Raw genomic sequence first — 21382 nt, 5'->3', positions numbered from 1 at the left:
AGGGCTGGGGGAGGGCTGGGGGAGGGCTGGGGGAGGGCTGGGGGAGGACTGGGGGAGGGCTGGGGGAGTCTTAGGCACCAGGAGCCCATGACCTGAGTGGAAATCAACAGTAGGATGTGTAAAGGACTGAGCCACCCAGGAGCCCCTAAACTTCCTTATCTACACAATAAGGTAAGGGTAATGCATAAGGGTAATTAACAGCACTGAGTAAGCTTTTAAAAATTAAATCAACTCTTAAGGGCTTAGATCAATAACCACAACATAAAAAGCGCTCAGTATATACAGCTTTTTTGTCCAGCACCCAAAAGTTATCTAAATAAACTGTACGCTATGTTTTCACCATGCTCCGGAAAATTAGAGAATTTCTATGGAGAGTCTTGCTTTCTTCAAAGCTGTTTGAATCCCAGCACCACGTAGCAGCAGCGCTCATAGTCTAATCCCACCCGGGACTACAAAGTCACTTCGTACCCGCTCCCAGGGTCCCGGGGGCGGGGCTTTCCGGCTGCCCCGCAGGCCTCCTCCGCCCGCCTGGCCGCCACCGCCAGGGGTCGCGCGCCGAACTCCGGCACCGGCCAGCCAGGCGGCGGGCTCACGGAGCTCCGAGCGCCGACTTGGGGCCGCGGCCCGGGGAGGTGGCCGGCGGGCCTGGCGGGAGGCGGGGACCGGGAGGCCACGGCGGAGACGGAGGGCGCTGCCCGGGCGGACGGCGGGAGGGGGCGCTGCGGGGCCGGTCCGGGCGCGGCGCGGCGCGGAGGAAGTGCCGTCTTCGCTGCCTCGGCCGCCTCAGGCGCCTCAGGCGCGCCGCGGGTCGCCTCAGCCGCGCGGGCCGCGATGTCTTCCCGGCCCGGGCGTGACGACGCGCGAGCCGGAGGCGCGCGGCGGCCGCGGGAGTCGGCCGAGCAGGAGCTGCAGCGGCGCCGAGAGCAGAAGCGGCGGCGGCACGACGCGCAGCAGCTGCAGCAGCTCAAGCACCTGGAGTCCTTGTGAGTCCGCGCCGCCCGCGCTCCTCCGCGAGGCGTGCGGTCGGGGTGGCGCGGGGGCGCGTGAGGCTGGGTCCCCGGGGGACCCGGGCGCGGGCAGCGGGACCCCGGCCAAGCCGGCCGCCAGTTCCGGCCCCGCGCGGCGCGGCCACCCGACTTCCAGTGGCGCCTCCGCGGGGAGGGAAGGGCCGTTCCCCCCGCGCGCCGAGCGGCCGGGGCCGGCAGGGGAAGCGCGGGCTCTAGTCCCCCGCGCGAGGTCGGCGTGCGGCCGGGGCTCTGCGGGGCGGGTGCGGCGGATCCGGCGGCACCTAGTAAGCGCTCGGGCGCGATTTGGGGACTGAACGCGCGGCCAAGTGCAGTGAGCGCTGCGGTCGTGCCCTTTCACGGTGTCGGTTCAGAGGGCCCCCGGTGGACCGGGTCAAATCGCATTCTCTTCATCTGCTGCGAAGGAGGGACGAGAACCAGCCGTCCTGTACCGTTCGTGCGGCCCGGAGGGGAGGGCCGGAGAATGGGGTGACGGACTGTTCCTGAAGATTCCGAAGGTGGCTGTCAGGTGGAAGAGCGTGGAGACTTGTTCTCTTTAGTCCTGAGGACTTTGAGCAACATGAAGGGTGGGGGCTACGAAGAGGCCGGTTCCAGCTGAGCAGAAAGAATGAGGACCGGGGTCTCCCGTTCCTGCTGGTCAGCGTGGCCTGACTTCAAGAGGCCCCGTGCAAGGCCAGCTCCGGCGGGTTCGAGGAGAGTGCCCATGGCTGTGGGAGAAGGGCAGGTTGTAGAGGAGATGGAAACATCAGGCGGGAGGTGCATTTATGGCCTTTCGGTGCTTTTCTGTGATTGTCACTCTGTAATGAGCTCCAGAAGGCAAACGTAAGTTTTCTGTTCCCTGAGTTATTCAATAAATGACACGTTTTTCTTTCAGGCACTTCTGTTACCTGTACTAAGATGATCATGTAAAGAAAAGTCTTCAAAGGAGTCAAATCCTTTGTAATTAACCTGGGAGCTTTGACACAAAATGCATTGCATTATTGGAGGCTGGCCAGCTGTTTTCATCATGACCCTTGAGCTGAATTTCACCTTAGTAAGGCAGTGGTTGCAGGATACAGGCCTTGTATTGTTAGCAGGTACAGTCCTGGCCTCTTCTTGCCCTCAGTGGACCTGTCCTGTGCACCGCAGATTTTCAAAATTCTTTGCCTAGAATAAGCTTGAGTTAGCAGGGCTAAGTTAAACATTGTCTTTGACTGTGGGATACCAGATCCTGGTTAACACCATACATTTATTTTGTAACTCACAAAGCACCCGTAGACATTGGAGAGACTATAATCTCCTTTTGCAGATGAGGAAATGCAGGTTCAGGAGTTAAGTAACCTGATCAAGGATACACTGACCTGTAAACTAGCAAAACCAAAGAGAAACCCAGGCATCTGATACCCAGATTGGTTGGATTTTTCCACTTCAGGGATTTAAACCTTCTGGACTATTGCCATATTTGGTTTGGCTAGTTTAGAGACTTGTTTGCTTTTAAGTCAAAATGTTTAGAGTAATACTTTAATTTAAACATCACATAGTACTAAAAGACTGAATTCAAGAAATAGTGGTTTGCATCCCTGTTCTGTAGTCACCCACACATTCCCAGCACCAAGGTTTCAACAAGGAAACTTAGTTTTTTCTTCTGGGACTTAACTAATTTCTCAATGATATGCTTATTCTGCCCTTTTAGATTGAACAATAGACATTACCTATAAACCTAATGTCACATAAATGAGGGTTTAGTTCTCTTTCCCTACCTTTCTTGCGTCCATCCTTCCAATATAGTTTCATTATAATTTTTGTTCAATCAGTATTGGTTCAGTTGGTATTAGCATTATTATAACTATTCAGTATTGTCCACTTGTTTTTTAATTTTTTTATGTTTATTTTTGAGAGTGTGAGAGCATGAGCGGGGGAGGGGCAGAGAGAGAGGGAGACACAGAATCCGAAGCAGGCTCCAGGCTCGGAGCTGTCAGCACAGAGCCGGACACGGAGCTCTAAATCATGAACCATGAAATCATGACCTGAGCTGAAGTATGAAGCTTAACTGACCAAGCCACCCAGGCACCCCAATATTGTTTACTTTTGAGCCAAATGGTATTCTGTGATTTCTTTAGCTATCTAGTACAACTGTATTTTTTAACTAGTTAATTAGAGCCTCAATTTTTTTCATTTGCTTAATTTCTTATTCTCTCCTGCTAATTTTATTCCAAAGGCTCTAAAAGCTGAAGGTACTTTTTCTCCATGCTCCTATATATCGGACAATCTGATATGGTTTATCAGGTTTATTTTTAAAACCTAAAATCTTCCTTCTACTTTCCTCCAGCACACTCTGGTTGCTTTCTAGACCTGGTGTACAACTGCCCTCATCAGTCTCCTGTCTTGGATCCCATTCCTGGACCCCATGTCTTCCTCTTTCTCTCTTTAGCTCATTTTGTTGAAATACATTATATAACTTCCTACAAAAAGTGCATTAGGGGTAAATTTGTTGAGTCTTTACATATCTGAAAATGTCTTTACGCTACCCTCAAACAGATAGGTAGTTTGGCTAGGTATAGAATTCTAGGCTAGAAAAATTTTCACTTGGTTTCAAAGGTGATATGCTACCATTTCCTAGCTCCCAGTATTTTTAAAATTTTTTTTTAACGTTTTTATTTATTTTTGAGACAGAGAGAGACAGAGCATGAACGGGGGAGGGGCAGAGAGAGAGGGAGACACAGAATCGGAAGCAGGCTCCAGGCTCTGAGCCATCAGCCCAGAGCCTGATGCGGGGCTCGAACTCACGGACCGCGAGATCGTGACCTGAGCTGAAGTCAGCCGCTTAACCAACTGAGCCACCCAGGCGCCCCATCCTAGCTCCCAGTATTGCTGAGAAATTTGATGCCACTCTGATTCCCTTTCTTTTATAAGGAACTTGTTCTACCTCCCCCACCTTTGCAAGCTTTAAAGAATTCTTTATTTCTAGTATTTTGCTGTTTCATGATGTGAAATTTTTCTCACTGGATTTCAGATTTTTTTTCCTAGATACTTTGTGGGTGTTTAATATACATACGTAAACTCTGTTTTAATTTCCTTACCACCATTTTGTTTTTTCTTACTCTAAGACTTCTGTGATCCTCTTTTCACTCTTATTTTCTGTCTTTTCATCCTATAAGATTTATCTTCCTATCCTTCCACCATTGCACTTTTTTTTAAGTTTCAATTTTTAACTTTAAAGAACTTATCCTGAGAATTCTATTTTTCATAGCATCCTGTTGTTTGATCAGTAACAAATCTGTCATCTTTGAGGATACTCATTTTTGTTTGTTTTCTTCTCCTTTTGTCTGTGTCTTCTTTGCCTTTTCCTTTGATTTTTTCATTTAGAGGTTTTTTCCTAATGTGTAGGGATCCTTGGATCTCCCCCATTAAGAGTGAGGCATTATAAAGCTATTTTGAAAGGAGCAGTTGAGAGAGAGGGAGAATGCAAAGGTGCTGGTTTACTGACTGGTAAGTCTCACCATAGGGATATCAGACTGTGATCTGCCTTTTACATGGGGAGACACCCACGTATCAGGAGGTAGAGGGTTTCTGAGGCCTGTTCAGCTTGTCCAAAGAACCCTTCATTCTCAAGCTTGGGTGCCAGAAATATGCCTGCCTGCAAGTGTCCTGAATTGGAATGGAGAAGGAGGGGGCTTTGATTCCAGAGTTCATTTTTCATCTAGTGCTCACCCTCACTCCCATTCTGAGCTATGCCAGTGTTCTCATCTGGGCCTCTCCAGTTAAGTTTCACAGGAGACTACACCTGCAGTCTCTCTCAAGGGTGAGGGCACACAGAGTCTCCTGGCTGTGGGGCACGAGAACACTGGTGGTTTCAACCACTCAGTGTTCATATTCCTAACTCTTGTCTTCCAAAGCTTATAACTTCTTCCAGCTAAAGAAGTCAGTCCCTTTCTTCCACTTTCCATTGTCTTCCCAGCTTTGTCTCAAAATTGTTCAATGCTAGTATCTCCTCTCAAGATTTTTTTGTGGCTGCTTACCTTTTTTATGTCTTTGCTGTCATTTTTTTAAAAGAGTGTGGAAAAGGAAGGCAAACAAGCAAGTTGGCTGGCCAGCCACATTAAATGGGAAGCTCTATAGTGGTTTTTTACAAATTGAATTCAAATTCGTTTACCCCCTGGTATTCCCTCTTTAGTTCCCTTTCCACTCCTCTAATCAGTTTCTTACACTTGACCTTACCTTTTTTACCCTTTCACCAAACCTGCCAGGACCCCAAGGGCATTTGAGTCTTCCACCCTGTTCTCTAACCCATGCTCCAGCTGTATTACTCAAGTGTCCGTTGTCTGCTGGACATAACAGAATAGAGATTCTGTAGGTATATGGTAGTTTCATTTCTGCCTTCCACACCATAGGAACAAGCTGTGGGAACACCTGGAATTGAGTATGCTTACATGAAGGACTCTTCCAAAAGAAATCCTATGCCAGCACTCAGAAATACAAGACTATTTTTAAGTACTTGGCAAAATAAAGATTTCTTTCTCCATACCCAGTTGGGAAGATGAAGTTTTTCCTATCTTATCTAAATTTAGCCTTCACACTGCTCAGAGAAACTTATTACAATCTGAATGATATAATAGCAAGGCTTCACAGATGGTACAAAATAATGGGCCTCCACCAACTTTTTTTTTTTATTTCTCAGGATTAACTATAAAGAGTGCAGATTTCTTAACTGTTACAGCACAGAAGCCAACCTACACAACAAACACACTCCTATTCCAGGTCTGGTTTTTTGTTTGTTAAGTAATATCTACACCCAACGTGGAGCTTAGGGCTAAAATTCACAGTCCCAAGATCAAGAGTCATATGCTTATTGACTGAGCTAGTCAGATGCCCCTACATCTGTTATTTTTAAATATTACTTTAGATTTTGAGAAACATTGTGTTTTTTAAATTTTTTTATTTTTAAAAAATTTTTTTAATCTTTATTTATTTTTGAGAAAGACAGAGTGCAAGTGGGGGAGGAACAGAGAGAGGGAGATACAGATCCAAAGCAGGCTCCAGGATCTGAGCTGTCAGCATAGAGCCTGACGTGGGGCTCGAACTCACCACAAGATCATGACCTGAGCCAAAGTCGGATGCTTAATCCACCAAGCCACCCAGGCGCCCCAGAAATATTGTTTTAACGTGTTACATAAACTAATGAATTGTGCAGCCCTGGGAAAAAAAACATCAACCACATTCCTTTAAATTTGGAGAAACAGTTGTAAAATGGACTTTTTAAGACTACTTTTTTGGTGTAGCGTTCAACTGTTGGAATCATTGAAGGGAAATATTGCTAATAACAGATTGCAAAATGTGTAGTCAGTTTCATCACACTCCTTTTCCACTTATGCCAAAGCATTTACATATTTTCCAGGGATGTGGATTTTACTTTGGCCATCTGTTATTTGTACACCTCCTATGGCAAAAGAAAATATTGTTGGATTACTGGGTATTTATGTAAATGTTACCTCCTCCCTTCCAAGCTCCCTTAAGTCCCAATCCATAAGGGATAGATAGCATTAATGTTTCTAATGAATGGCTGCTGATGGGACTGTATCACCTGCTTAATTCAGGCAAATTTCCATTATTCTTGCTAAGAGAAGCCTGGGCATATGACATGTCACAGCTTTCTACCAGAAAATATTTTAAGTATTTGCTCTGGAAATACCATATCTAAAAAGTTAATTCTGTTTATACCCAGTCATTTACCATGTAATCTTCAGGGACTAAGTCCTCCTCTGAGTCCTCTAAGTCCTCCCTTTAGAAAAGCTTTGGATTAATGATGGTGAGGATGAGAGCAGAGAAGCCTCCATCCCAATCTTATTTGGAAGCATCCAGAGATGAAGTCAAAGGAAAGTTTTCCTTACTATAACAATTCATGGCATTTCTCATTCTTAATCTGCTGCGATGGAAAAAACATTCCTGTTTTCCTTTTATACATTCATATTACACTCACAGCACTAGTCTGTGTGGGAGTTTTCCAACACTACCAAGAAATTCTCCTATTCTCAGAGGACACCAAGTAAATGTCTTATAAATTTAATTCAGACACTGCCTACCTGGAGTCAGCATCAGAACCCCCAGGTTAAGGGTTCAGTCTCACAAGACTGCTCCCTTCCACACGCTTTAGATGCCACTCACAAGTTGAGGTTGCTACTAACCCATCGGCTGTGAAGCGGAGGTTCCCCCAACACCCTCCTCCGGTTTGGTTAATTTGCTAGAGCAGTTCTTAGCACTCAGGAATACACTGCCTTTACTCGATTACTGATTTATCATAAAAGGTTATAACTCAGGAGCAGCTAGATGGAACAGATACATAGGGTAAGGTGTATGGAAAGGGGCATGGAGCTTCCATGTCCTCTCCAGGTACACCCCACCTCCATGTGTTAAACCTTGAAGCTCTCTGAACTCCATTATTGGGGGGTTTTATAGAAACTTCATAACATAGGCATGATTGCTTAATCAATGGCCATTGGTGATTAATTCAGTCTCCCTAGAGGTAAGGCTGAAAGTTCCAATTCTCTAATCACAGAATCCATTCCCCTGGCAACCAGTCCTCATCTTTAGGAGCTTTGTCACCTCCGCTAACATAAAGTTTGGTTGAAAGGGGCTTGTTATGACTAACAAAAGAAACTTTTCACCTTTATAGTTTTGGACCTATTTCAGGAACTAGGAACAAAACTAAACATTATAAGAAAAGATGCTCCTATAACCTTTATATAGGAAATTACAAGTCTTATTATAAGCCATAATATAACATCCACCACAGTTGTTTTCTTTCACATCTTAAGAGAAGGGCCAAAGAAAAAGCATTTCACTTTTCCCTTGGTCAATTCTCCCTAACCCCTGTAACCTCCGATATTCACCCTGTTCTGAAGGATCTTTATTTTTTCTTAATGTTTTATTTATTTTTGAGAGAGAGCGAGCGAGCGAGCACACGTGGGGGAGGGGCAGAGAGAGAGGGAGACACAGAATCCAAAGCAGGCTCCAGGCTCTGAGCTGTCAGCACAGAGCCTGACACAAGGCTCAAACTCACAAACCATGAGATCATGACCTGAGCTGAAGTCAGACACTTAACTGACTGAGCCACCCAGGTGCCCCTGTTCTGAAGGATCTTTAAAGTTGGTGCATAAGAAGAGGGTCAGGATAAAGAAAACATTAAATCATTAAGTGTTTCTATACTTTGCAGCTGTTCTGAAGTATTAAAATGAGTCCTTCCCTGGAGATTTACAACATTAATGCACAGATCTGAGCTAAAATGTTTATGTATTACCCCTTATAGAAGAGGTACAAATCCCTTTAAGAGCTTGAGATGCTCTTTGAGTACACAGACACCCAGCCTCAGAATTTGCTTCCTCTTTCTCAGGCTTCTGGGTCTCTCTCAGTTCAGCCCCTGGCCAGAAATAAGGAGGGCCTCCCCAGTCCATGCAGCTGAGCACAGGCAGGGTACGTTTTCCACTGGTGATTCCTGGTCTGAAAACCAGATGATGAAAGCTTATCCTTACTAAAATCCATGATTAAAAACCCTATAGCTCTGTTTCCCATTAACTTGGTATATATGTCAGGGCGTGGCTCAAATGTTGCCTTGTAGCTTGACATTTCCCCTCACAAACTCCTTAGAATTATCTGCCTCCACATGGATGTTCCTAGCATCAACAACCAAGCGCGTATACATTTAATATCTGCAGTCAACCCGATCCCTGCCTCAGAGAATGTGAGGTCATTGTCCTTGTTACTACCTCCCACAGCCTCATGGTATTTTGCTTTGGGGAGGAGAGTGTTGTCAAAACCTAGGGAAGTATGGTATGTAAATTTTACCACAAATAAGGATAAATAAGCAATGTGGGGGGAAATTTTTAGGGAAAACTGGATTCACAATAGTATCTATGCCTAAATCAAATTGTACTGAAGCTCTGAATTTAAAGTGTTACTGGAGTCTTCTGTTTTCCAGTGATAAACATGGTGCTAGACTGATTACTGGATTCAGCTAAACATGTACTGATAGTCATATACAGGTGAGCACATGGACTCCGGGCTGTGTGCCCTTGCACAATTTATTTAACCCAGGAACAGTTATTAATACAGGAGATACACTGCTGGCCCAGAACAGTGGCTGCAACTCAGTGAAAGAATGCCTAATGTCACGAGGTCTGGATGATTGTCCCAATTCAGCTGCTTACTGCTTAGTGTTCAGTTGTTGGAATCAATGAGGGAAAATGTTGGAATTGATACTGAAAAAACTGAGGGTCAGAGTCCCTGGCCTGCCCTTTTCTTATGTGATTTTATCAAGATAGTTTAATAACTATAATAAGGCATATTTTATGAGCCTCACAGGACATGATGATAGACTTGGCTGAATGCTGATGTACCACCTGCATGGGGAAAAGGCAGTGATCCCTGAAGCCAGATATGGAAGAGGAGTCTCTGAGTCTCATGGCTTTAGAAACTACTCGACAATGAAAAAGAATGAAATCTTGCCATTCGTAACAACGTGGATGGAACTGAAGGCTGTTATGCTAAGTGAAATAAGTCCATCAGAAAAAGATATATGTTTTCACTCATATGTGGAATTTGAGAAACTTGACAGAAGACCGTAGGGGAAAGGAAGGAAAAATAAGTTACAGAGAGGGAAGCAAACCATAAGAGATTCTTAAATACAGAGAACTGAGGGATCATGGGGGTGGGAGGTTGGGGTGGGGGCAGGGAAAATGGGAGGTGGGCATTGAGGAAGGCATTTGTTGGGATGAGCACTGGGTATTGTATGTAAGTGATAAATCACGGGAATCTACTCCTGAAGCCAAGACTACATTGTATATTAGCTAACTTGACAATAAATTATTTTTAAAAAGAAAGGCAGTAAACCCAGCTGGGGATGCTGTCTGGGAAGTCCACTGTCAGGTTGATGCCCACCTCCACTTAGAAGCAGCTGGCAAATCCTTACAAAGCTACAGATCTACACAAAGATGTGAAGTCTGGCTTGGGATGGCCAGGTTTCTCTACTGGTCCACATCTTGGTCTTTGTGATGCGAGTGCTCTAGTCTTGACCTGCCTCATGAGACTGCTGAGAGCAACTTGCTTTCAATAGAAGGAGCCACCACTGCAAAGTGCCTTTTACATACGTGCTGTGACATATTCACCCATGAGGAAATGGAGGCTCTGAAGGGTTAAATAACTTGTCCCAAAGTACACAGCAGTGAGAATGAGTCCATTCAAACCAAAATTTTTTTTACCTGTATTAAAGAACAAAAATTCATCCTAGTAAATTTGAAAATCTAATTTGTTTTATTAATTGATTCATGAATCCAGCAGCATCTCATCTAGCAAGTAGAGAGGTGCTCCAAAGAGTTGTACAAACGGAACATTTCTATAAGTAGGGTGGTGAATGAAGTTATTAGCAAAAGAAAAGCAACAATTGTTCCAGGCAAAGTCACTTTGCCTTGGTTGGAAGAGCAGGGAGTTTTATCCTGCAAATTACCTCATCTTTCTCTTGGGGGGGGTAGGAGGGCCCATATGACAGATTAGTTTATTGGTACGGATCAGAAAATTACTGCTGAAGGTGAAGACTACGTTTATGGGTGAGGTTGAAACTGTAACTAGAGTCTGTATTAAGGCCCAGTTCGGTGACCTGGCCTAACTGGCTCCATTTTGGGCCTGTGGTTTTCTTTTTAACACCTCCAAAGGCCACTCACACTGATCTTGAACTAAAAAATGTTCTACCTGCAATGTGGGGGTTTTCTACTCAAAAAAACCGAACCTCTCCATCAAGACAGTTGCACAGTTATACAGAGAATCAAGTAACAAAAATAATACAATTTAGTAATGAGTTTGATGTTCTTTACTCAAGGGAAATAAATCCATGGATTGAGCACCGTGCCTCATTCTTCCTAGGGATTTTGGGCAAAAGCAAGTTTTCTATGCCCTTAGTTCTCTCTTCTGATACTTAGCACCATGCCTGGCATAATTGTTGACTGGCTACTTTTGCAAGGACTAAGTTTTTAAGTTGAACCTTCAATATTGCCTGATAATTTAGTTTCACCTATTTTACCCGTCCTTTTTTGTTAGGAGGAAAATACCAAGTTGAATAGAGCTAGAGTCAGGACTTAATTCGTGGGAAAAAATTACAGAAATAACACTAAAACTTTAAAACAAAAATGCTGCCTATATAACTATAGCAGAAGGGAGCTGCTAACAGCATATTTTTGGCCCTTTTTTCTTTCATATCTCAAATTACCTTTGGATTTTCCTTCAGAGGCTAATTTTTCCTTGGTTTATGCCAGCATAGGTATAAGGACAATGCCATTAATTTCATTTTTCTTTTGTAATGAAAAACGTTGAGTTGATATATTTGCATATAAATAAATGTAATGAAAACTAAAGGTCGCTCCCTCAGGTACTCTTCCAGAGGTATGCTATTCATAACAAGGCATATCTGTGTTTATATATATGTACATATAGTCTCCTTTTCACCATATATACACATAAAAGCACACCAAATACTTTACCCTACTCATTTTTTTTATTAACTTAAACTGTTTGCAGTATTGTCCTACATTCCTTTTGGGATAGTTGATATCTATTTGACTATTAGATAAATGATTTACCATTTTAACATTTATTAATGTTTTCCTGGTGCTAAAAGTAAGACATTTTCACTATACAAAATTCAGAAAATTAATCATCTCTGAACCCACTACCTGTGTGCAGCAGTTTTGGGACTCCCACATTTCCAAACTTTTAGGGTCAAAACACAATTTTGATTGATTGATTGATTGATTGCATAAGCTGCGGGGAGAGGGCAGAGGGAGAGAGAGACTCTTAAGCAGGCTCCATGCTCAGTGCAGAGCCCAACATGGGGCTCGATACCACTGCCCAGGGATCATGACCTGAGCTAAAATCAAGAGTCAGACACTCAACTGACTAAGCCACTCAGACACCTCTCAAATCACAACTTTAAACAGCCTATTGCCCAGATGCCCTCTCAAAATATTATTTATAGAGTCATTGACAAGACCTAAGATGTTCAGTTGTCCCACATGATTTTCCAGTTGCTGCTTTTTTGTAGAGGGAAGGGGGTGTGTCCAGTGTGTTTGATAGCCAGTTGTGTGACAGTACTTAAAAATCAACATGATTATACCTAAAAATAATAATATTATATGCCAATTGTATCTCAATCTAAAAAATAATTGTTTAAATGAACACAAGCATTTGGTGCTGATTTTCCAGATTTGGAATCCAGAACCCTTTTAGGGCACTTCAGCAGAGTGATAGGAAGTGAAAATGAATTGGGAGCATAGACATGATGCATATGTACCCTTAGGACCCTTGGGAGTCTGTGAGCTCCAAGGGAACGTACATTCCCACACATCATACATCTGCTTGCTCTAGCAGCATTCAATAAAGCATGTCGTCCAGGCACCATGCAGGGGTCCTACACCCCGAGTCCAGTGAGGTCAGTATGGGCACAGCGGGCTGTCAGAACTGAGGAATGGATGGCTCACTCTGCGGGCAGGGTGAGTGGGCAGGATTTGAACTGAGAGCTGCAGGGATATGGGAAAGGAAGCCTCTAGGACAGATCACCATCGCCTCCATCCCCTGCAACAGGCCCTTCCCTCCAGTTTTGTTCCTGCCCCCCTGCACTGCCTCCATCCAGGTTAGAACAGATTCCTCAGCCTTCCCCACATGAGCCTCCATGCTGAGTAAGTGGAAGTTATGGTAGGTAAATAACCTGACAACCGTGACAGTCTGGAAGCATGATTAGCTCTTGGGTCTTCCCACACATTTCGCCTGCAGTCTCTTGCTTTCTCTTCTTCGAAAATAAATTCATTGTGCTCAGACACCAAGTTAGTTACCATTTCAGTGAATTTTAGTTCTAGATCTCTGCAGGATGTGGTGTAGCATCAGTTTACTTATATAAGATCTCTGACTGCTGGGCATATTTTACTAACTGCTTTAGATCTAATGCAGTTTTAAGGTTTTACTAAAGATACTCTTTTCATTTTGACCTCTAGTTGCTTTTTGCTCATTAAAACGTATTGTGTTCCTGTTAACATGATTGACGGCAGTTTTTCTTTTCCTTTCTAGTTATGAGAAACCTCCTCCTGGGCTTATCAAGGTCAGTGTGAAGTTTGTACCTTTGGTTATTCTCTCAGACATATTTGACTCAGTGCTCAGACTCAGTAACTTGTTATGAAAAACTGTTATATAAGGTTTGGAACATCTTTTTCATAACCCTGCTTCTCCCTGCAGATGCCAGTCAGTCCATACACTTTGGGCTTTGTGTCTCCAGCCTGTGTCTTTGTAGCAATGTAATCAACCATGTGACTGTTCCCTAAGAAACGGTGGCAGGCCCACGTGTTCCTCAGCGATCGGTCCCCTTCTCTGTCTCCTGCTGTGGCTGCATCTTCTCACCGCTCTGCTCCATCTCTGACTCACTCACTGCTGCTTTCCTGAGCGTCATCAGAGACTACTGTCTCTGAGGAGACTGGAAGCTCCTCTAGTCCAGCCCCTGGTGCGAGACTTAGAGGACTCATTAGAGGCCAGAGCAACTTTCTGCTTGCTCCCTTTCAATGAAAAGATTTTTAGAAAACCTTCTTTCATTATAAATTTAATATTCACATGAACTGAAAAAAATCAGAAGGTAAAAAAATATAAATATAACACCTGAATTGTGTACTGAAGTTATTTGGTGATGAGAGCACATGTCAAATACAGCATGTATGAGATTGTAAGACATGACAAGTGATCTCCATGGTATAATAATTTTTTTAATTTTAACAGGTTATTTTTATTATTTCAGGAAATCTTTTTTAATTCTATACTTTGTCTCATTCCACAAGGCTTTTAAGTTAGCAGAAAAGTTTGTAATCTTAGAATCTAATTTTTGTGATCTAGAGTCAGAATTTGGAGCTCAAAGCATTCCTATGTGAACAATAACTAGTAATATTTCTCTAAGAATAGCTATATCATTTTCATGATATAATTCTTCTGGTATGTTTATTTCTGGTCTTTCTGTCGGGTATAATTTGTCTTTCTTTCTAGTACTGGAGAGGGTAACAGGATGACGTAGGCATTTCCAGCCCATGTGAAAGCCAGCAGTGCTGTGTTCTGAAGCAGGTAGGAGAGAATTCCAGTGCTCTTTTGCCACGTCGTGTACATGTTGTTTCCTTTTTTAGGAAGATGAGACTAAGCCGGAAGACTGTATACCAGATGTACCAGGCAACGAACATGCCAGGGAATTTCTGGCTCACGCACCAACTAAAGGACTTTGGATGCCACTCGGGAAAGAAGTCAAAGTTATGCAGTGTGAGTATGGGAGAGCTTCAGGTAACACTCCTCAGCACACACAAGTTATATGTTACGACTTACAAAGCGTGTTTACTTTTTTTTTTTTCCCCCTCACCGAGCCCTGTTTAGCCAAGGCATGATCTCCGTTTCATAGTTAAGGAAGCCGAGCTGCGTATGTTAGTGAGTGTCTGAGTTAAGAGGCAGAGCATGGCTTTGACTCCAGGGCTTCTGACTCCTAAGGGCAGTGGTTGCCCACAGGACCGGAGCTGCCTTTGGAGTACACTCCTTGGTAATATTCAAGTAACAGAAAGGATATTCCGTTGTAGAAATGTCACAAGGGACAAGGGATGCATTGGAGGGCAGGTCCCTTTGGGTCTTGCCTCAGTGATTTGCCCCCTTCTCCCCCCAATCAGTGGTGTTAAGGTTTCATCCATGTGACCTGAGAGGAGCTACGGCCACAAGGGTGGGGTCCAGAGCAGGAGTGCTGTGTGTGCACGCCCCCACCCCACCAGAGCCGCAACACCTTCATCCAGCTTAAGTGGTATTTGGTATTTGAAGAAAAGGTACTGCTGCCGTTTAAAGACGTTTGCTTGTACAAAGATTCTTCACATACATAATTAAAAATAGCAGTTCCTAGGGGCGCCTGGGTGGCTCAGTTTGTTAAGCGTCCAACTTCAGCTCAGGTCATGATGGTCCGTGAGTTCAAGCTCTGCGTCGGGCTCTGTGCTGACAGCTCAGAGACTGGAGCCTGCTTCGGATTCTGGGTCTCCCTCTCTCTCTGACCCTCCCCCGTTCATGCTCTGTCTCTTTCTGTTTCAAAAATAAATAAACATTAAAAAAAAATTTTTTTAAACACTTAAAAAAATAAAAATAGAGAAAACTGTTTGAATACAACAAATATCTTAAAAAAAAAAATAGCAATTCCTAGTTTCTTGCCCCATTCACCTCACCCTAAAGGTAACCTTGTAAACCTCTTTTAAGATTATTTGGGGGGGGCGCCTGGCTGGCTTAGTCAAAGGAGCATGTGACTCTTGATCTCAGGGTTGTGAGTTTGAGATCCACATGGGGTGTAGATTACTTAAATAAAATTTAAATATTGTCAAATTTATCTCTATGTATCTAAATTATATGATTATATTCCTGCCTTTTGATTTTTCGGGTTTCTTCATTATCTGTTAACTTCTTACTACAGAAGAATTTTGTTTTGTTTTGAGAGAGAGGGCGCAAGTGAGTGAGGGGGCAGAAGAGAGAGGGAGAGAAAGTGGGGCTCACCCAAAGTGGGGCTAGAGCTCACCTGATGAGCTTCCTAGATTGATTTTCTAATTTCTGATCTTTCCTGTCCTATTTTTTTTTCTGCTTTCTAGACTATTTCATCAACATATCTTCCAGTCCTTCAGTTAAGATTTTTATTTCAATTCCAAAAGCTGTGATTTTCTTCTATGATTTTTTTAATTCTGTTGTTGCAATATGTTCTCTAAGGATATTAATTTTTTCTTCTCATTATGTTTTTATTTCTTCCAAATTGGTTTTTTTTTTTTTTTTTTTTTTTTTGCATCCTTGTCTTTCATTCATGAAGAAGCTCTCAGGTGACTTAAACAGAAATTTATTGTCTCACAGTTCTGGAGGCTATCAGTCTGAAATCCAGGTGTAAGAAGTGTTGATTCCTTCTGAAGGCTGTGAGGGAAGGATCTGTCCCAGGCCTAGGGATCTAAAGATCCTATCTCGCAATGAGGTCATATTCTGAAGTACAAGCGGTTAGAACATTCAGAATAATGGGGGGACAGGGTGGAGGGAGCAATACCGTTCAAGCCATAACACACTATTAAAACAAAATCACACTTTGCTTTTAGCACAGGATTGCTTAGTAACTACTTGGCTCATTTGTGTTTGTTTGTTTGTTTGTTTACATTTTATTTTATATTTAAGAGAGAGAGACAGAGCATGAGCAGGGGAGGGGCAGAGAGACAGAGACAGAATCTGAAGCAGGCTCCAGACTCCAAGCTATCAGCACAGAGCCTGACTCGGAGCTCAAACTCATGAGCAGTGGGATCATGACCTGAGCCGAAGTCAGACGCTTAACCGACTGAGCCACCCAGGCGCCCCTACTTGGCTCATTTCTAAAACCCAAGATTAAAGAAAGGATCCTTGAGGAAGCAATTGTTTTCTCTCAGTTTTCTGGTATCTTACATGGTTCATCCACTAATTGCATTAGCTTTGGAAATTGGAATCTAATGAAAAATATCTTTAGTATGATCTACTGATACTTTATCTTAATTAGGTAAAACTGCTTTATCTTACAGAAATATATCCCTTTTCTTTCTTTTAGGTTGGCGTTGTAAACGGTATGGTCACCGAACAGGCGACAAAGAATGCCCTTTCTTTATCAAAGGCAACCAAAAGTTAGAACAGTTCAGAGTAGTAAGTAAAACTCTTGAGTTTCAATTTACATTTACCAGAGATGGGGAATGTCAAGTGACTCAGGCAGTTACCAGTGAACTGGAGGTTAACATAAAATATATTCCCAGAGCCTTTTGGCCAAAATATATAGTGTTAACTACATCTCTGTTAAACTGAATTTGTGTGATAGATTAGTTCATTAACAAAAACTTAACTTTTGTTAAAGCGTTATTTGCTTATGCCTTGGGAACACTGATTTCTTTTTCCAAAAGACACTGTTATGTATTCAGTCACCTTTTACATATTATATTTAAAAAATCTTGTTTCATAACTAAAATCATCATTCTAGTTTCCCAGTCTTTGTCTAAAGATTAAATATCTTTCTATTATAAAGTAGAAGTGTGTTTATAAATGATATATCCTCTTTACATAACAGTAAAATAAATCTGTCGTTTCCCCACTTTATTTTACACTCACCTCCAACGATTAATTCACCAGTCAGTTTCAGTCAGTTCAGCTGTGCTGTTATCAGATAGATTGGGATTATCTCCATATATCAAACTAGGGTCCACAAACATTTGCCAGGGATTTTAAGACATTTAAAAATTGTGCTTTCATTTAAAAAATTTGAAGAAAATATTCTGGATAAATCAACGCTACCTAGAATGACAATTTTTACAATTACTATAACAGATAAATTGGTCATAACTCTCAAAAAATGAACAAATTCATTTATTTTTAATTCAGAAACCCAAATTCTAAGGATAGATCCTAAGGGTATAACAAAAATCAATATATACAAATTTTTATTAATGTATAAGGGATTATTTAGAATTATTTATATGACTGAAAAATAGACTAAAGAAAAATAGGAAACAACTGCAGTGGCCAGCACATCAACATAAGTACTGTAACACAGAAGTCATATAGCTTTTAAGAATCATGTTTTAGAAATATGTGTAGTATCATAGGAATATGCTCATGAAGACATAAGTGAGAAAGAGGTGCCTGGCTGGCTCAGTTGGAAGAGCGTGCAACTCTTGATCTTAGAGTTGTAGGTTTGAGTCCCACGTTGGGTGTAAAGATTACTTAAAAATAAAATCTTAGTGAAAAAGAGAATAGAGTTGTATATATAATATGATTATAATTTTTTGTAAATTATTAATGATGACTGGAACAACCACATTAAATGTTAGCAGTGGATATCTCTGGATGGTACAAATATAGACATTTTTAGCTTCTTTTTTATCTTAAATATGTAAAACTTTTACTAGATATTTTTATTTATTTTTTTTTTTCAACGTTTTTTTTTTTATTTTTTTTTTATTTTTGGGACAGAGAGAGACAGAGCATGAACGGGGGAGGGGCAGAGAGAGAGGGAGACACAGAATCGGAAACAGGCTCCAGGCTCCGAGCCATCAGCCCAGAGCCCGATGCGGGGCTCGAACTCACGGACCGCGAGATCGTGACCTGGCTGAAGTCGGACGCTTAACCGACTGCGCCACCCAGGCGCCCCTTACTAGATATTTTTAAAGATATTTGACATACCACAAAGTTCAGTCTATGTGTAGTCATATTCTAAGCAAGTACTTTTTAATTACACAAATGTTACAAGAATACATTTGCTTTAACTAAATTGACATTTTACATTAGGGCTTTTCACAATTGATTTTTCAAAAGCAATATTGCATCTCTACAGAGTGAATATGCATTAAGTAGCTTGATAAGTATACTTCTACAGTTCTTTTTGGGCATATACATATGTTTTTGTGCACCTATAAATGAATCATTCTTACGTATTGTTTTCCAACTTATTTTAGTATCTCTTGATCATCTGTCCTCATAGAATTACCTCAATACTTCTAACCTTGAGTAATATTTAATAATGAATCTTCCATGGTTTATATCCTTAAAAAGGCTATTCAGATTATATTTTATCAAATTGGATTTGTATAATTGAAAAATCTTTTTTGTAACGTCCACAAGTTTGAAGTGATGGTGACCCTTAAGAAGGATTAGAAATTTTTAAATATAAAATTACACCAAACAGGAAGAAAAGAACTGGTTTCAGTGAAATATGAATTTAATTTTACTTTAACAGTCCACAAAGCCCTAATCCAACCTTACCCTTCTCTAATCCTCAAGGCACATGAAGATCCTATGTATGATATCATACGAGAGAATAAAAGACATGAAAAGGACATAAGGTGAGGTGGTCCTGGTGATAACAATACCCTCTTACATAAAGTTGGAAACACCCATTCTGGTATTAGATGAGTGGTTTGGTAAATATGGTACTTTAATATAGTTGTGATATATGTGGAAGGCAGGAGAAATCACTGGAAAGGCCAGTGTGTGGGGGATGAGCAGGCCAGCCTTGTTCTATCTGGGTTGGCTTAAAGCAGTGGGCTTGGCCCAGCCTGCTCATACCACTGATAGTTGATGTTGGCAACCAACCGTAGTTTAGTTTATCTTCTCCAGTGTCTTTAAGGATTTGAGCTATTGTGAAAAATGATCCTTAGACATGAACAAAGATAGGGTGAAGAAACGGGAGAGTTTGTTTTTCCCAAAACTGGTGATGCCGAGTAATAATTGTTTTGAGGAGGTAGATTACTTGAGCAGTTGGGGGCGGTGAGTAAGGAAAGTAGACATCTGTTAGAAGTTCTGTGGTAAGGACTCGAGAAACATGCAGAAATATTTAGGACAATGAAAAGAACACAGAATAGCTCATTTACTGGTTACAGTCCTGTCAAACAGGCATGGACGTGGACAAGAATGGGGAAGACATGCACAAATAAGTACCGTCTTTCGCAAGGTGGTTATTCATGACATTTTTTACCCTCACTGCTGCTCTCACATCATTTTTATCTATAATTTTTTTAAGTTAAATATGGTTCTTTGGTCAAACTTCTGTTTAGGATACAGCAGTTAAAACAGTTACTGGAGGATTCCACCTCCGATGAAGATGGGAGCAGCTCCAGCTCCTCAGAATGTAAAGAGAAACACAAGAAAAAGAAGAAGAAAGAAAAGCATAAGAAAAGGAAAAAAGAAAAGAAGAAGAAGAAAAAACGAAAGCATAAGTCTTCCAAGTCGAATGAGAGTTCAGACTCGGACTAAGACTTGACCTATTCCATGTTCTCCTCTCAAAAATCAGACACTGTGGCCCCAGACCAGAGGGTGTGGTATCGGGGAGGACTTGGAGACCCCAAGAGAGCAGGGCATTCGGTGTCACGCGTGTGAATTCCCACCTGCCTTCCAGCGAAGACGTGACCCCCGGAGGGTGAGTTGTGTCTTCCCTGGTGCTGGCTCTGGACAGCGGCTGATTTCAGGCAGGAAAGCGTTGTTCATTGTCTTCCTCCCACTGATCCCTGCAGTTTGTGATTCCTTCCAGCTGCCTCTGCCAGGGGGGTTAGACTGAGGGAATGAGTCTCTGAGGAAGCTCCAGGTGCTGCTGCAGCCTTCCCCCTCCCCCTGGGAGCGTTCCCAGAATTCCCAGAGACTCCAGTGTGGCTTTTCTCTGTTGTCGAGGGTAATAAAAGCTCATTATTTATTTTTTAAATGTAGTAACTTTTTATTTCTTAACAATGCATGCATGTGCTCCAAGTTTAAAAGGTACATAAGGTTTTTAATCATGGAAATTCTTCCTTCTTTTCTCCCCCAGCTACCCATTTCCCTTCCCCAAAGGGTACAGTTTTACAAGGTGCTTGTTTAGTCTTCCAGAAGTATTTTATATATCACAAATATAGGGCTTTTTTTTTTTACACGAATGACGTACACACTCATCTGTACATTGGTTTTTTGTTAACAGTATAAAACAGATTATTTTAATCTGTTTAATCTCTTTTGGCATTGCTGCACCAAAAGGTGTGTGTATAATCATCGGAGATGGTTTGTTAATTGATGAGGAAGGGTTCCTTGTAACAGCAATGAAAAATCTTGCGTGGCTACATTGTATTTCACGTGTTTAAATCTTACTGAGTCCCAAGATTTTTCCCAGAGTCATTGAATCAGAAAATTTTTAAGAATATAGGGGAATTCTTATATGGGGTCAGCTACTCACATCCCAAAATACATCCCACACTTCCTTCATCTTCCTGTTGGTTAAGCACAACCTACCTGTGCTCCTCTATCTTTGTGCCATAGCAAAAGCAGCTCAGCCCATCATGGTGGTGCCTGCAGCCAAGGGAGAGTAAATCTTGTTTTTTACTGAGCCATATGGAGATAGAGCTTGCTCACAGGCATCCCTCCCTCTTCAGCAGGGGCTGTTGCGGTTTTCAGGGCCCCAGTAACTCTTCTCCCATTTCTGAGTCTTTCCCTGGAGGTTGAGAACAGCCAATCCAGTCCCAGAATGGACCCATTTCCTACTCATCAATAAATGCCCCCAATCTTGGCCTTGGAATAGTAGTACCTCAGTAACACATTGGTCCAGATTAGAATCAGCCAGCTAAGTCTTGTTATTTCTGAAAATTCTAAGGCCAGTTAATTCAGGCATCCTTTACATTTATCCTTGGCATCCTAGGTCAGCATGCAGAACATAGGCCATTTGTCCTCTCCCATATATCTCAGTGTTTCCTACCAGTCTCATACTCTTCTTCTAGGAATTTCTTACTGTCCCTCTGGAATCCTATTCACAATAAAAGCACTCTTTTTTTTTTTTTTAATTTTTTTTTAACGTT

The 21382-nt window shown here is 42.1% G+C and overlaps 1 protein-coding gene across 1 annotated transcript; it reads left to right on the top strand.

The window, feature by feature from the left end:
- Window positions 1-779: 779 nt before the first annotated feature.
- RP9 (RP9 pre-mRNA splicing factor) lies at window positions 780-20265 on the top strand. The gene is made up of 6 exons (XM_049641675.1): window positions 780-983; window positions 13107-13137; window positions 14198-14327; window positions 16636-16727; window positions 18852-18913; window positions 19625-20265. The coding sequence occupies exons 1-6, from the start codon at window positions 832-834 to the stop codon at window positions 19821-19823; spliced, it is 666 nt and encodes a 221-aa protein (XP_049497632.1). The 5' UTR covers window positions 780-831; the 3' UTR covers window positions 19824-20265.
- Window positions 20266-21382: the final 1117 nt, after the last annotated feature.

Source organism: Panthera uncia, chromosome A2 (genome assembly GCF_023721935.1).
Source record: "Panthera uncia isolate 11264 chromosome A2, Puncia_PCG_1.0, whole genome shotgun sequence".
NCBI classification, from domain to species: domain Eukaryota; kingdom Metazoa; phylum Chordata; class Mammalia; order Carnivora; family Felidae; genus Panthera; species Panthera uncia.
Note: the sequence above shows the minus strand (reverse complement) of the source record. Positions and strands in the feature narration are given on the sequence as shown.

Bases quoted from the DNA above. Each gene is read 5' to 3' on its own strand.
- RP9 (XM_049641675.1), top strand. From the start codon at position 832: ATGTCTTCCCGGCCCGGGCGTGACGACGCGCGAGCCGGAGGCGCGCGG. The intron at 16,728-18,851 runs GTAAGTAAAACT...CTAATCCTCAAG, and splicing joins AGTTAGAACAGTTCAGAGTA to GCACATGAAGATCCTATGTA. The intron at 18,914-19,624 runs GTGAGGTGGTCC...ACTTCTGTTTAG, and splicing joins AGACATGAAAAGGACATAAG to GATACAGCAGTTAAAACAGT.